Source organism: Panicum virgatum, chromosome 5N (genome assembly GCF_016808335.1).
Source record: "Panicum virgatum strain AP13 chromosome 5N, P.virgatum_v5, whole genome shotgun sequence".
NCBI classification, from domain to species: Eukaryota; Viridiplantae; Streptophyta; class Magnoliopsida; order Poales; family Poaceae; genus Panicum; species Panicum virgatum.
This window is the reverse complement of record NC_053149.1, coordinates 64,081,277-64,097,471: the sequence shown is the minus strand read 5'-3', so window position 1 is coordinate 64,097,471 and position 16,195 is coordinate 64,081,277. Positions and strand designations below refer to the sequence as shown.

The window sequence follows — 16,195 nt, the reverse complement described above, 5'->3', positions numbered from 1 at the left end:
TGGATGGATCGGTGGAATCTGTTACGCAGAGCCCGGCCTTCCTAAGTTGTTGATACTCAGCTTGGAACGCATCGGAGTTGTGGACCCGCCAGAGTTTCTATACCGGGAGTACGACTCCAAGGGCACTCTTCGGTGCGACCTGATGATCTTCGTGGCAAGGAGCACCCGCTACCCAGATGTGGACCCTTGGTTCATCTCCACCACTAGCTTTCGCTTTCCGGACACCTATCGAAAAGCCGCCCGTAAAGCCTTGCGACGCCTACGCGTGATCTACAGGCATCACCGTCAGCGGACTCCTATGGGATTTTTCCCGCCGACTGAAGGAAGAGGATGCACGTGGATTGCCCGGATGAGAGGACTTGGAAGGGAAGAAGAAGACCTAGAAGACACGGTCTCTCACCTATCTATCTATCTCACCGGACTGGATGATCTCTACCGCGAACAAGCGGCACAACTGAAGCAGCAAGTCCAAATGCAAGAGCGTGAGGTAGCTGATACAGTAGCTCTGAAACTTCTGGTTCAGTTTAGAACTCTGAATCTCTGACCAACGCAACTCCATTCAGGCGTTTCCTAAACGGTCACGAATTCAGAACAACCTGCGATATTCTTCCCGGTTCTTTGCTCACTGTGAGCTTCGCTGGCGCTCTAGTTCCCACGGATCACTGAGCCTCCAGAAGTCAAGATACTGCATTCGCCAACAGTTACATTGGTTACTTCAGAGGCTGCAGGAGCGGAGAGGAGGGGGTCATCAATTCATCACATAATCAGACTGCATGTCTGCACCTCGAGTTTTGAGCTCCTTTGTACAAGGAATCTAGCAGCTAGCAGCTTGTACAAGTAGCTACCTGTTGACACTAATTTGCGCCAACACACTCGAAAACGCTAGAACGCGCAGCAAGATCGTCAAAACGATCAACACCAGCAGCCTCCCTGCGCCGACCGGTTAGACCGGTATAGCGGACTGGTCAGACCGATACTCCAGAAAGACGGCGAAGACCTAGAACCAAGAGCTCGGGAGGGACCCCGTCGGAGCTAATGGAGCTAGGGTTGCTCTGAGGTCGGCAGGCCACTCAGAACGCCATCGAACGCCGTAGAGACGAGTGAAGAACAGCAGATAGGGTTGAAAAAGTTAGGGTTTAGAGGATAAAAGGTAAAGGTAATTGTGTGAATCGATTGGGATTACCCTCAATCGGCCGTGGCCCTTCATATATATAGGGTGGGGAGGTCTGTACCCGTTAGGAGTCGGAACCCTATCAAACCCCGTGTCAAAATACAACTCCTAACTCGGACTGGATGTTTCGGACCGGTCTGACCGGTCTCTGGACCGGTCTGATCGCCCTGGACCGGTCTGACTGGTCAGACCGGGGTGCAGGTCTTCCGGGAGGCATAACTCCCTCATCCGGACTCCAAATTGGACGTTCTATATATGCATTTCGATCGTCTCGACGAGATCTACGCAGTGGTGCAGTCCAATTTGCAATTTGACAAACTTGTCTAGACCGGCCTGACCGGTTCAAGGGAGAGGTCTGACCGGTCCTGCCCAGATTGTCCAGAAAACCTTCATCGTGCCAATTTTGAGTGTCAACATATGCCCCCCTGTTTGTAAAGCTTGCATACCAAGAAACATATCTCCAAGCCCAAAAATGTACTTGAACAACGAGAAGCACCTACGCACCAATCATGTCTTGTTTTCAATGACGATAGTGTATATGGCCATGTCATCTGGTGCAAGTAGAATAAGCTTGAGTATAAATTATCTCGGCTGTGAATCATGTTCTTCAAAAGAATTGCTTCGGTCCATTTAGTAGAATAATCTATAGCAACTACCACGAAGCAATGTCTTTTTGAAGATAGAGGACTAATTTTAACAATAAAATCCAATCCTCAACCTCAGAACAACCATGATTTGATAATAGGATGTATCAACACAGTAGGCAAACCGCTGATATTTTTCACACCCCTTATACTGCTTGAAAGAATCAGACATCATGGCAAGCTCGTACAAATCGGCTCTTTTAAACAACTACTTCATCTTTGGAGCCGATTGATGTATACCACAAATATCTTCATGAACGTTCCTCATGACAACTTTGGCCTGATCCGAGTCTAAACATTTGAGGAGCAAATCTTCGGCAGTTCGACGATAAAGTTCATCGTCAATTAAAACATACTTTAAAGCCAAACGCCGAATATTTCTCTCTGCGCCACGACCAGGATCTCTCAAATATGATATAAGAGGGACCCTCCAATCCTGAGCTTCGGCCGAAACAATTGAATCAACTTTTTTGGCCGAATCAGAATCAGCAGTTGCATCACCGGTCAGACCGGTCTCTGGACCGGTCAGACCGGTCTGGGCGGTCAGACCGATATCACCGACCGGTCGGACCGGTGTGTCCAGAACCAGAAACTCGGCTTTCGTTTGCATCGGCTTGCGAATGTTGAAATATTTTTTCGTAACATTATAACCAGATGCTTGCTGAGCCAGAGTATTTGCCTTTTCATTTTCTTCCCTCGGTATATGTTTAATAATAAATTCATCGAAGGAGGAAATAATATCAAGGCATTTATGAAGATATGCATTTAGAGAACCGTTATAGCATTGGCATACCTTGGAGACTTGCTGCACCACCAGAAGAGAATCTCCAAAGGCTTCAACATGCTTCACGCCCATGGATTGCAAGAATTCCAAGCCAAATAGAAGAGCCTCATATTCAACTTGGTTATTTGTGCACTCTTCTTCCAATCGGTTTGAAAATTCAAAAATAGCACCATTCGGAGAAATAAGAACATCACCAATCCCTTGACCATCATCACAAACCGATCCATCAAAGTACAACTTCCATGGTGTGCAAGTAATATAGCCGATTTCCAAAGCATGCTTATCATTAATCCGATGCTCAACAATGAAATCCGCTATGATTTGGCCTCTCATAGATTTCAAGGATTCACAAGCCAAATCATATTCAACTAAAGCATAAGCTCACTCACCGATTCTATCACTTAAAATCGGCTTTTGTAACATGCGCTTGAGCACATCGGTTTGGCATACTACTATGCAAGTACTAGATAGTAGATAATGCTTCAATTTGGTACAAGCATAATAGAGAGACAAACATAACTTCTCAGTAAGAGTATACCTTGTCTCCGCATCAATAAGTCGTCGGCTTATATAAGTGATGACATACTCCTTATCTTCGGTTCTTGAGTCAAAACAGTCCCAATGACATTATCTTCAACAGCCACATAAAGCCTGAAAGGAACCCCTCTCCTAGGCGCTTTGAGCACAGGTGTTGAAGACAAATAAACCTTGATCTTTTCAAAAACCTCTTGCTGTTCTGCCCCCCAAGTAAATTCGATTTCATTCTTTAACCCAAGAATAGAAGTAAGAGCATCAATATGCCTTATTACAAATAGTTTGCCAATTTTCTAGCTCGAATTGAAAAACTTCTAATTCGGCTTTTATCCGCTGATGTTGCAATTTTCAACCAGCTCAAGACCTCAAATACAAGATCAAAGTCTTGAGAGCCCCTTGCAAACTGATCTGTCGCATAAAAACTTCATGAGGTAAATTATCATTTGCCAATATTTTGCCCCCCCCCCCCGAGCACTTAAATGTCGTCGAGCTCCATATTGCTGCTCTCTTGGTGTAGCCTCATGATCCACTAGCTCCTTATTGCCTTGTACCGAGAATGTTAGCGGTGTTTCTCTATCGCAAGGAACCAAAACAGGTATTGCCGATTCGGCTTTCTGTTCTGCTGCAACCTCAACCGGTCTGACCGGTTGCTCTAGGCGGTTAGACCGGTCGCTTGTACCGGTCAGACCGGTCTCCTGAGGCGGTTTGACCGGTCGTGCTGGCTGGTCAACTGCTTTGACCCTCCATACCTTGCCTTGAGGGACCATTGGTTTGTAGTGGTTGGATTGTTTGTCCCTCGGCCTCTTGAACTCTTTTCCCTTCTTCTCCTGAGCACGTAGACGTTGCAGCTTCCTTCTTTGAGTACGAGTCAACCCTGAAGGACACCATCTTGGTTGAAAGTACTTTGATATCGAGTTACTGCTGCTGGCCTCATGATCATTGGCCATGATCGGCCTTTGGATAGAAGGATTGACCGATTTACCAAAAACCATCGGCCTTGTACCCGCATCATTGACAACCACTTTGATATTGCCGATTTGCACAACATCATCAGCTTTAGCTTTCTCTGAATCAATAGTGGGTTGTACCTCTTCTTTTTTCTCCTTGACACGGTAAACCTGTCTCGGAGAATGAGCTTTGCCCGGCCTCTGATGAGACCGGTCTGACCGGTCAGCGGCGACCGGTCTGACCGGTCAGCGGCGACCGGTCTGACCGGTGCAGGCTGTCGCCTGTGACCTGATTGGTTGGATCTCAATCGGTCATGCACTGGTCGTGCAACCTTGCCGAACACAGGCCTTTTGTGATCCTCCTCCCTGTGGTGAGATGGTGGGTATAGCATCGGATAACAATACATCCAAATTCCTTCATGCCCCCATGTAGGACAAGAAAAACCTGATGCCGGTGACGCCCATGACGTAGCAGCATACACCTTCTGAGGAGGCAATACTGTAGTGCTATCACCCCTACGTTTGCTGGATTCTCTCCTAGGAGAAGAACGCTTTCCTTGACGCGGAGGCGAACTTGGTTCTTTTTTTAGTGGCTGATCTTTTGGAACGGCCTTTGTGTATTTGTGCAGTAACTGAGCGAAGGTGAGCTTCTGCTTTGTAAAACTCCCCTGCACCTTTGACTATTAACCTTCTGAGTACCTCCTTCCGGGCACTTAGGTTTGAAAGTTCTGGGCCGGCCTTTTGTCTGACCGGTTGAGGCGACCGGTTTGACCGGTCGTGCCTGAATTGCAGGCCGACTCGTCTTTTGAGAGGAACTTTCTTGCCCCCCGGGCCTTGAAACTTTGACAGTGATCTTCAGTGACTCCTTTCCATCAAGAGTCTTCTCCATCGTCACTTCCCTAGCCAGAATCTTGTCATTGGCATTTTTCGGCCTTGGCTCGCCAATGATAACAATTTTTTCCTTTTGCTACTTCGGCTTGTTCCGGCCGAATGAGTACCTTGGCTTTATCCAAATCAATCGTATGGCCAGGGAATAACGCCTTGTCATCTTTTACCTCATGCATTGCCAATCGTCCTTCATTAACGGCCGATTGGATTTTTCGACGAAAGATATTACAATCATTAGTTGCATGAAAAAAAGTATTATGCCACTTGCAATATGCATGCTGCTTTACCTCCTCAAGTGACGGTATGACATGTGACAACTTGATGTTTCCGCTTCTAAGCAATTCATCAAATATGCGATCACACTTCGAAACATCAAATGTGAAACGAACTTGTTCTTGCCGATTCTTCGGAATCGGCTTAAGCGATGAACAAGAACATGGCTTAGCTTCTGATGGCCATATGAATTGAGCAAATTCCTTTTTCTCATCGTCCGAATCAGATTTACAATCAACATGTATGGACCGATGAGTATTATGGGCATCTTTTGCGTTCTGGAGTCTAAATTCTAAACCCAAGACTTTCATGTGCAAATAATTAATAGTGTGGTACTCAAAGCCTTCGAGTTCTTTTTTCAAATAAGAACGCACACCATCAAAAGCCAAATCAGCCAATTCCTTTTCAGAAACTGTTAAATTGAAACATCGGTTTTTTATATCTTTAAATCTTCGGAAGTAATCCGAAGCAGGCTCATCTTGGCCTTGCCTAACCGATGCCAAATCCGACAGTTTAGCTTCATTGTGCCCATTATAAAAATGATCATGAAACTTACGTTCCAACTGATTCCAAGATTGAATAGAATTCGGGGCCAATGAAGAAAACCAAGAAAAAGCGGTTCCAGTCAAAGATAATGAAAATAAGCGAATGCGCAAAGCCTCATGAAAACCAGCTTTTCCCAGTTGTAAGATATATTGGTCAATGTGCTCCCAAGGTGCTTTATTATCATCGCCGCTAAATTTCACAAAATCAGGAATACACCAACCAGCAGGAAAAGAAACTAAATCAAATTCAGAAGGATATGGCTTTTGGTATAATGTAGAATTACCTATATCCACACCGAATTTAGTTTTCATCGCACTAGCCGGATCCTCTTTTAACCTAGCGGGATCGGCTTTGCATCTACCACTCGTGGATGCTTGTGCTACAGAAGTAAGACGATGTTCTATAGGATTATCTTGTAGCATCGTCTGAACCGAACTTATCGGTGCATGCCCCGCAGAATTTTCATGTACATTAACAAAAATCGGTTCATGTGGAGAACCAGATTCTTGTGAAGGAGAAGGCTGCACACAATTTGTCATCTCATTGGTTCGGCTAAGGATTGCCGAGCAAAGAGTAGACGTGTTCGGTGTAGATGTTACTGGGCTGACCACCATCGCACCGGTCTGACCGGTCTGTTGGACCGGTCTGACCGGTCCAGCCGCATTCGGCTGTACCAGCTGCAATGGTGATGTTTGCCCTGCAAAATAGCTCGTTGGCATGCCATATAGTGGTTCTTGAACAGATGCTAGCATAGCCGATGAATTAGCAGTTTGGAAAGCACAATTATCATCTACGGATTTGTCTTTTTTCATGATATCTATTTGATCTTTTAAATCATTGATGGGCTTATATATATCAGCAATTTTCTTATCCATAATAGATGATAATTGGCTAAACAAGTCGGAAGATGAAGTGCTTACATTGCTTATTACCTCGACTTGCTTATTCTTGAGCGTGAAGGAGGGCATCACAAAGTCTTGAACCATCGTGACCTGGCCTTGCTGATTTTTCTTGAATCCCTTCAAGAATTGTGCTTTGAAGTGCTCCCTGACCACCAAGTACTCTTGGCGCTCCTCCTCGCTGAGTTCCTCGATAGATGTGGAGATGTTGCCTTCGTCGAGGTCGGTGATGACGCCCATCTTCTTTGAGAACTAGATTAGAACGGTTTAAAAACCAGATTAATCTGTCCCCAGTTGTAAGGATCACCGGGGTGTCCGACCCTAGAGGGGGAGGGGGTGAATAGGGTCGCTAATCGCTTTTCTATCCTAGGGCTCAATCTAATTGCTTAAGATAAACCTAACACGTCCTACACATGCTAGTTATGACTAAGGTTTATCTATGCTACCCTCTACTTACCCCAAAAGACTTGCCACCTATAGCCAATCCTAATCAAACTAACTAGGAAAGTAAAGGTAAGCAAGAAAGAGTAAATGCGGAAACGTAATGCGGTAAGTAAAGCGGTAAGGGAGAGGATATGCAAACTCCCGTGAAGACACCAAGACACACGATTTAACGTGGTTTGGTTAGGACACCAAAGTCCCTCCCTACGTCCACGGCCACTTGCTCACAAAGAACAAGTGTGATACCGAGTCTCTTCGCTTGATCACCGTCTTGCCACGCCTCCAAGGCTCCCGACAAGCAAAGGCTAAGTGACACCAAGTCACAAAGACGAGGTCACCGCCACCGTCTATCTCGAAGCGTCACCACGGCACCGTCTTCACTATCTTGGAGCTTTAACACCAAGTAGGGGCCTCCTTCCCCGCACAAAGTGTCGTTGCCACTCCACACCAAGTCGGAGGGTCACACAACGAGTACAAGTGTTTGCTTGCCGCAGCAAGACTTCTCTCAAGGGAGCTCTCGCAAGAACTAATCCCTAATCAAGCACTAAGCACTCTAACAAGTGTGCTTAAGCCTATATGATGTACAATGAAGCTCTATGGTGGTTGGAGATGATCTTTAGCTCTAGTATACTTCTTTGAACTCCAGCACACTCAAATGGTGCGGCCTTGGGGGTATATATAGGCAGCACAAGCAAATATAGCCGTTGGAGAAAAGCTGCCAGAAATGTGCTTAACACCGGTTAATCCGATGCTCCCCAAATCGCCATCGTCGGTTTAACCGGTGATACTAAACTGCCCACTGAAAACTAGCCGTTACGTGTACGGGCAATCAACCGACGCAATCGACCGGTGTATGTAATGTTAGCGTCGGTTTAACCGGTGAGTGCACCTGTCCTCTGATCCTTGAAAAACAAACTCTCTGGACAACTGCACCGACGCCATTAACCGGTGCATCATCGGTTCATCCGATGTATGCATTTTCCTTGGTCTGCTTCTGCCATTGCACCGACGTATTCAAACTTCCTATCGTCGGTTCATCCGGTGCCAAACCCTAGCCCGCAGGCCATCTCTGTCATTGCACCGATGAGTACATTTTGCCTTACGTCGGTTCATCCGGTGATACTAAAAACTCCCAGACGTGCTCAAGTCAATGCACCGACGTGTGTAATTTGCTTGGCGTCGGTTCAACCGGTGACTTGATTTCTTTTAGGTTTCAGGGCGCTGCCCTGAGACCCGCGAGGGGCGGCTCCCCCTCGACCCCCGTCCGCTAACCGGGTAGCGGAACCCCCGTAGGGGCGGCCCTTCGGGCCTAGCTTCGCCTCTCTTCTCTTTGTCATCACTTGAACCTAAAAGCCTGAGTATATCATCTAAGCAAACACATTAGTTCAAGTGTTGCGTGTGTCATCAATCGCCAAAACATTATATTGAAATATGGCATGAGAGGCCATTTTCGCTACACCAGTGGAGTCGCCAAAAAGTGTGTTGACACTAATTTGCGCCAACACACTCGAAAACGCTAGAACGCGCAGCAAGATCGTCAAAACGATCAACACCAGCAGCCTCCCTGCACCGACCGGTTTGACCAGTATAGCGGACCGGTCAGACCGATACTCCAGAAAGACGGCGCAGACCTAGAACCAAGAGCTCGGGAGGGACCCCGTCGGAGCTAATGGAGCTAGGGTTGCTCTGAGGTCGGCAGGCCACTCAGAACGCCATCGAACGCCGTAGAGACGAGCGAAGAACATCAGATAGGGTTGGAAAAGTTAGGGTTTAGAGGATAAAAGGTAAAGGTAATTTTGTGAATCGATTGGGATTACCCTCAATCGGCCGTGGCCCTTCATATATATAGGGTGGGGAGGTCTGTACCCGTTAGGAGTCGGAACCCTATCAAACCCCGTGTCAAAATACAACTCCTAACTCGGACTGGGTGTTTCGAACCGGTCTCTGGACCGGTCTGACCGCCCTGGACCGGTCTGACCGGTCAGACCGGGGTGCAGGTCTTCCGGGAGGCATAACTCCCTCATCCGAACTCCAAATTGGACGTTCTATATATGCATTTCGATCGTCTCGACGAGATATACGCAATGGTGCAGTCCAATTTGCAATTTGACAAACTTGTCTAGACCGGTTTGACCGGTTCAAGGGAGAGGTCTGACCGGTCCTGCCCAGATTGTCCAGAAAACCTTCATCGTGCCAATTTTGAGTGTCAACACTACCCTCCCTTCTCGTCGTCTCCTCGTGAACATGCTGTTTTTTGCTGATTACAAATTTGGACTCTGGAGCTTGCATGGCCGGCCAACCAATCTTAGAAGACGACAGCCGGCAGGACTGCATGGTCAGGAACATGATACGCAGCGACATGCCTGCCGCCAGACTCCTCCTCCATGGATGGCTTGCCTTGCCTTTGCACCTCCGATGTGCCACAAAGGTCTGTTCGCCTAAACGGCCATTTCATCCATTTAAACAACATTTAGATGGCAACAGAGGTCACCTTATTGTTTAGATCCTAAATGGTGAATTAAACAGTTAGACTGTTTATACCGTTAAAAACCATCTAAACCGTCTAAACAGAGTCAAGTTAAATATGATTAAATGGCTTGAATGATTGTTTAATTCATAATTTAGTTAATAGGAGGATTGCAACTACCACAATCAATACCGAGCTAATTAGCATCGTAATTATATGAAGTGTTGTGGAATTTAGATTTCTTTGAAAAGATTATTTGGAAGAATACTTACTTTTTACATGTGCAAATATGTATAATTTCTAGCATATTTGACATTTACATACATAAATATGTATATCTGAGTGTTACTATGCCTAGACCTGATCATCTGTCGGGTCAGATCGGGTTCGGGTCGGGTCACTTTGGGTCTCAGGTCAAAAAATATTGGCCCATGCCCGGCCCATGACATGGTCGGGTCAGGTTGGGTCGGGTGGACCCACAATTTTGTGTGTAATTTTTGAGTTGGATCGGATTTTTTTGAGTTTCGGGTCAAATATTTCGGCCCGTACCTGACCCGTCACTTGATCGGGTCGGGTTTTTTTTTCGGGCGGGTTGGGTCGGGTTTATCGGGTCGGGTGTCCCATGAGCAGGTCTAACTATGCCTACCGTTTAGATCATTTAACTCCGTTTAAACATCATTTAAACAGCCTAAACGCTAAACAAAGAGTATCCGACTACTTACCGTTGAGTGTTTAGGATAAAATTGCACTGGGGATGCCAATAATTGCAGAGAACAGGCTGTAGAAGGGGACAAGATAGGACAAAACAAGCGGGGAAGAGGAAGGAGGGATCCGTAGGAGGAGCGCGACATGGTTTTAGGCAGCGACGGTGCCGAATCCGAATGGGAAAAGGAGGTAAATCCATCGACGATAGATGGGATACCCACGGTACCCATTTCATGGGTCTTTCTGGAAATATTCCGATCGAATCACAATTTTTGAAGGTCTTTGTAAAAATGGTGAGGATGTTTATGTAAATATTCGGATCACGATCCATTCTAGAGATCTTTTTATAAAATATAGCATGTCTTTTTAAAATATTTGGACACAACCAGTAATCTGACAAATATGAAACGTGACTAAGTAAGAGCATCCAAGTTGTACACTCCAAGGAGTAAAAAGACACTCGGGGACTGAATATTCGCATAATATTCCAGTGGTGCGGGAGTATTTTGGAAATTATGTTTTGGGAGTATAAATATTCCCTTCTTTTTTTGTTGTACAGAGAGAAAGTCTAACAGTTCGCATTCCATCCTCGCTGAACTGGTTTTGGCCAGTTCCAACTCAAGATAGATCATCCCCATGCTCGCCCGCACTGGAATTCTGGAAAGAGAAGGGACGAGGCGAGAGAGATGCATGCGGTGGCTATGGACTTGCACACCACACCACGAGGTCCAGTCAGGGCGCTGTCCCGTGCCGCCGCGCGACATGACCAACGGCGCCATGGCCGAGGTCTTGTACGCTCCCGTTCCCTCGCATCCGTGGCGATTAGCATGGCATTTGTGAACCGAATGCGACACTGCTCACCTGTCACCACCAGCGCCTAAAACGGCCAACACCTTCAGAAATTAGCTGTGAGGCCGTGTTTAAAATTTTTTGAAACGGAATCTTGCTATTTAGGAGTATGGTGGATTTGTAGCTAATGTAACTCTGTTCAGGCAGGCACGATGCGTGGCGGCTGCTGAGTGCTGATCAACATCGATGCCATGGTGTTGTTGTCAGTTGTCACACGTTTGATGAGCTCAGCAGCATCCTGCTCAACTTGTGCGCATCGAACATCTCAGCCAGGGTCTCATTTTGATTGGACAAACTAAAAGGAGATGGATTCGACGGCAGCTGGTACGATCGCTTTGAAATTGAGACTTTGTTTGTTTAGACCCTAAAACGCAAAATACAAAAATTTTATAAATCACTTGTACGGTGTACTAAATATAGTTAAAAAATAAATCGCATTGCACAAATGGACTGTAAATCGCGAGACGAATCTAATGAGCCTAATTATGATGTGATTAGACACTAAATTGACACAGTAATGCTACAGTAAACATACTCTAATGATGGATTAATTAGCCTTATTAGATTCGTCTCGTAATTTACAGACTAGATTTGTAATTAGTTTTGTGATTAGTCTACATTTAATATTTCAAATATTGAAGATTCCCTTCCAAAAATGCAAAATATAAAGTGATCTAAACACACCTTGAAACCACCTGCTCTTGGTGTAGCTGGGTCATACGGGTATCTCTGAACTGAATACGAGGAGGAGCGAAGACACAAGCTTCACCCCGTGTAGCAGGAACTTCTGGTTTCAGTTTCAGTTCAGAACTTTGATCGGCACAGCTCCCTTCAGGCTTCTCATCTTTCGCATGTTCTAATGTAAACGGTCACGGATTCAGAAGATCCGGCGATGCTCTTCTCATTCACAGAGCTTCACTGGCGCCTCTCCTCTAGCTTTGGATTAGCCAATCATCTTCGCCTTGATGCTAGTCCACATGTTCCTCTACCTGCCCCTCTCGCCTATACATGTTTCTTTACCGAATTCTTTCTTTACCTCCTCTCATGACTTGGATCAACAGGCTAACATTCTAGAATCTTAGGTACAAATTATACTATAAGACGCCTTTCAGTTGGACTGTTACAGAGGCGGACGTAACAACTAAGAACAGATTGCAGCTGCTTCTAACCCCGGATCCGCTCTTGGCATTTTCAGATCATCAACCGGGCTTTCCCCATGCAATCATGCCCCAGAATCCCTGCCTGTGCAACCTGACAGAAACGTCCTTTTCCCGACGAGGAAAGCCGCCCCCAGTTGTCGATTCAGCGGCGGGGCTCAGGCCAACGCTTTTTGTTCGCTAGCCCATTAAACTACTGGTCACCATCCAAGCCAAGGCCAAGCAGTGGCTGGTACGCGACGCTGTCGCCGTCCGGGAGCGGTGGCCGGCACAGATTCCCCGGCACTCCGCGACGGCTCCGCTCGGCGTCCGCCCGCTGCCCGCAGAGACCACGTACTATACGTAGGTGGGGGTCCAAGTGGCAGCGTAGGGGCGCGCCTATCCGTTTCATTCATGGTGGCCGTCGCCTTCCTGGCGCTGGACATGGACGGGAGCTTCGGAGTCCATCTGTCCATGAATTCTAGTATGCACATCCGGTGCGTTCCCCCTTGTCAAACTTTGAGATGGCAAAACGTAGTTGCTGTCAGCTCATCTTGTGCGTGCAACGCACCTCGCAGATACTTCATCTTCATTTCAACTCGTTTATCACAGGAAAAAAAAACATTTCTGATATTTACAGGGGGGCAGAGTACACTTCCAGGGAAGAAAGCACAGCGCAACTTAGCATACATCCTCCTAGAATTAGATAGCAGTGCTACTGGTTTACTACGTACAAGCGACAACTGCAACTTATTGCACTACACCTCTACACTACTAGTAGAGTTTATTACGACGGCAGACGGCACACAGGCTGCTAACAATATAGAGTGGTCACTGGTACGATAACCAATTAACCATACTCACGGCTTACGTATTCACAGTCACGCAGGATGCAACGTAACCAGCCACTGAGGGCAGTCTGGCCTCCTTCCGGCTAGGGAGTAGTATGCAAGAACCTGAGCTTGGTTATCAACACAAGGCTGTCCATCTGCCATCATCCGATATACGTTCTCGGGGCTGGGAGGTGCAAACTCGATGTTCCAGAAGGGCCTGGCCATGAGCAGGAGGTCCTGGCCTGTTGGAGAGGCCCTGTACCCCTGCACCCATATGTACCTCAGCGAGGGCATCTGGAGAACGGCGACTGCCAGGGCTCGCTCGCTGAAGCAGCAGCTCCTCAGCTCCAGCTTCCGCAGGTTGGTGCACCCCATTGCAAACTGGATCAAACCATTGTCCGACTCACCGACGTTGCCGAGCAGCATGTACTGGATGTTTCCACTGTATCGACCAATGTAGCCAAGGCCTACATCAGAAAGCGCTCCCGGTCTCAGGTAGAAGGCAAACCTCCGGAGCTTGGTGCAGTTCCTCAACAGAGCACGGACACCATTGTCAAGCGGCAGGTCTGTTATTTCCCTCTGCTGGTCAAGTAGAACAAGCCGGAAGTCATAGAGATTCTTGCAGAAAGTCCCAATGGATTCCAGGGCTCCGTTGGTGATATCAGATACATAGGCAGCTATGTACTCCAGTTCACGGCAACCAACAGCTACCCTTGTCAAGCCTATCTGAGAGACTCCTCCTTGCTCTTCTTGACCTGGATCATCCTCCCCTCGCTCAATTCGGAGTCTTCGTAGCTTCTTGCACGTATCAGCAACAACTTCTAGTCCGCTGTCCCCAATCACATTCCTCACCTGTTGAGAGTGTCTATCTTGTCAGTTGAATGAGATATTTACTAATTTCAGATGCAAATACAATAGAATATATGTGCAAAAGCATTACCTCAAGAACAAGTAGGTTGGGGCATTTAGCAATAATCTGGCAATGATCTTCAGTGGTGAGCAAAGTGTACTGCAAATCCAGTTTCTTCAATGTCGCGGAAAATGGAAAGATAATAGGCATCTCATTTTTACCCATGAAGGTAAGTCCCCCCAAGAAGCATAGTCTGGGTGGGAATTTAACCTTTTCATACTTGGTGTACTCTCCTACTTCACAAAACGATCCTCCAGCAAATTCTTGTAATGCTTTGGAGGTTTGCAGAAAACCAATCAGATCCGAAAGATCACAATCACTCATCTTCAAAGAAAGCAGTGATTTACAGTTCTTTGCAAGAATCTCCAGATCTGATGGCTCCACTTTGAGATCAGTCATGTAGAAGTTTAGTGTCACAAGAACAGAGTTGTTGACAGCCAGTTCATGGAGCCATTCACTGCCCTTATCGTCAATTATGCATTCTTCCAGGAACAAAGTTCTCAGAGATCTGTCAAAGACAATTTAGAACGACATGTTACTTTGATGATCCTAGGCAATCATAGCAGCTAGAATGATGTACTTATTGTCAGCAGGATCATAACATTAAAAAAAACTTGCTAGAGAGACGTAGGTATAGAAAAGCAAGGCAAGATGATTGAGTAAATGACATGCAACCAGAGAAGTCACCACAGTTTGTTGCTTCAGTATCCAAATGGAAATTATTAGTTTCAATACACAAAAGTAATGGTTGGCACTTGGCTCCTTGAATATGGAGCGATACATATCAAACGCAAAACATTCATGTGCATTCATTATTCAATGTACTTAGTCAACTGATTCAATATATTACAGAATTCTAACTGAAAAATAAAAACCATCTTAGATACTTTGGGCAAAAAGAGAAAGAAGGGAAAGATGCTGCTTGAATATAAGACATGGTACCATATGAATGCGATCATGGTAAAATTGATTGATAGCTGGAACCAACTACGTGCGAAGCTGCCACTGAATTTTTACCAAAAATATGTTTCATTAAGGACATAGTAGTCCTGTTCAATTCCAATCAGCACAGTACCCGAGTACCCATGGGAACGATAGATCACCTGCCAGTTTGGCGATAACTCAAACTAGCCTGCTCGTGCAAAACTGTGTTACTATGAACTGGGAACTCCTCATGTGTCCAGACCAATTACATATTGAGATGGGGAAAAAATACTGGACAAACAAACAAACGATCAAACCACAACTACTCTGGACTGTGGCATATCTAATGCCCATAATTTGTTCAAGAAATTCTTGCGTGTCATGACCTAAGATTTTGCATCTTGCCGTACTCGAACTTGAACACGGTTCAAGCTTATCTGTTACTTCGTATAGGAACATCCCCGCCGGATAAATCACGATTTCTCTAAGAGTCGCCGCAGATCACCAGAGCAGGGAACCGGAAGAATTGCTAGTACCTGCAAGAGCGGGCGATGAGGCGGAGGGCGTCCGTAGAGAAGTCGGAGCACTTGTCGAGCTTGAGCACCTGCAGCATGTGGCCGCGCGCGCGGACGAGCACAGCGATGTCCTCGTCGGTGACGGTCATGCGGCGCAGGTGGACCGCCTTGAGGCAGTCGAGCGGCGCGGCGAGCTGGGCGACCCAGGGCGCGGCGTAGGCGCCCCAGTCCTCGGGTATGAGCCCGTACATGGCGGCGCGGGGCTTCCCCTTGAGCGCGAGCGACTCGAGGCGCGGGAACCTGGCCAGCAGCCGCGCGGGCTCCACGGCGTAGCAGAAGCCGACGGTGACGTGCTTGCGCGAGAGCGCGTCGATGCGGTGCCAGCGGCGGCACACGAGCGAGGCGGCCTCCCGGTCGCGCGGGTCGTCCACGTAGCCGAACACGAGGTGCAGCGCCTCCTCGGGGACGCCGCCGCCGCCGCCGAGCGCGCGGCTCAGCCGGCGCGGCTCCGGCACCTCGCCGCCCATCGGGGCCGGATCGGCTACCGCGCGGGGCTGGCTCGCCGGAGATCCAGGCCGAGCCGGGGCATGGAGATTTTTGCTGCCCCTTCCTGCTTCGTGATTTCTGCGAGAGGACGGGAGGGGAGCAGAGGCGGAGGGAATTATTGGAGGGAGAAGGGAAGCAAGAGTGGGGAGAGGGATGAGGAGGAGCAGCGAGCCGGGGGATTGG

The 16,195-nt window shown here is 47.3% G+C and overlaps 1 protein-coding gene across 1 annotated transcript; it reads right to left on the bottom strand.

Annotated features, from left to right (window-relative positions):
- Positions 1-12,841: 12,841 nt before the first annotated feature.
- On the bottom strand, positions 12,842-16,195 carry LOC120672465 (coronatine-insensitive protein homolog 1a-like). Its single transcript, XM_039952869.1, has 3 exons — positions 15,488-16,195; positions 14,058-14,535; positions 12,842-13,969 (listed from the first exon to the last, which is right to left on the bottom strand). The coding sequence occupies exons 1-3, from the start codon at positions 15,991-15,993 to the stop codon at positions 13,166-13,168; spliced, it is 1,788 nt and encodes a 595-aa protein (XP_039808803.1). The 5' UTR covers positions 15,994-16,195; the 3' UTR covers positions 12,842-13,165.

Coding starts and splice junctions, on each gene's coding strand:
- LOC120672465 (XM_039952869.1), bottom strand. CDS start 15,993: ATGGGCGGCGAGGTGCCGGAGCCGCGCCGGCTGAGCCGCGCGCTCGGC. Junction 14,536..15,487: donor CTCATCGCCCGCTCTTGCAG/GTACTAGCAATT, acceptor TGTCTTTGACAG/ATCTCTGAGAACTTTGTTCC. Junction 13,970..14,057: donor CCAACCTACTTGTTCTTGAG/GTAATGCTTTTG, acceptor CACTCTCAACAG/GTGAGGAATGTGATTGGGGA.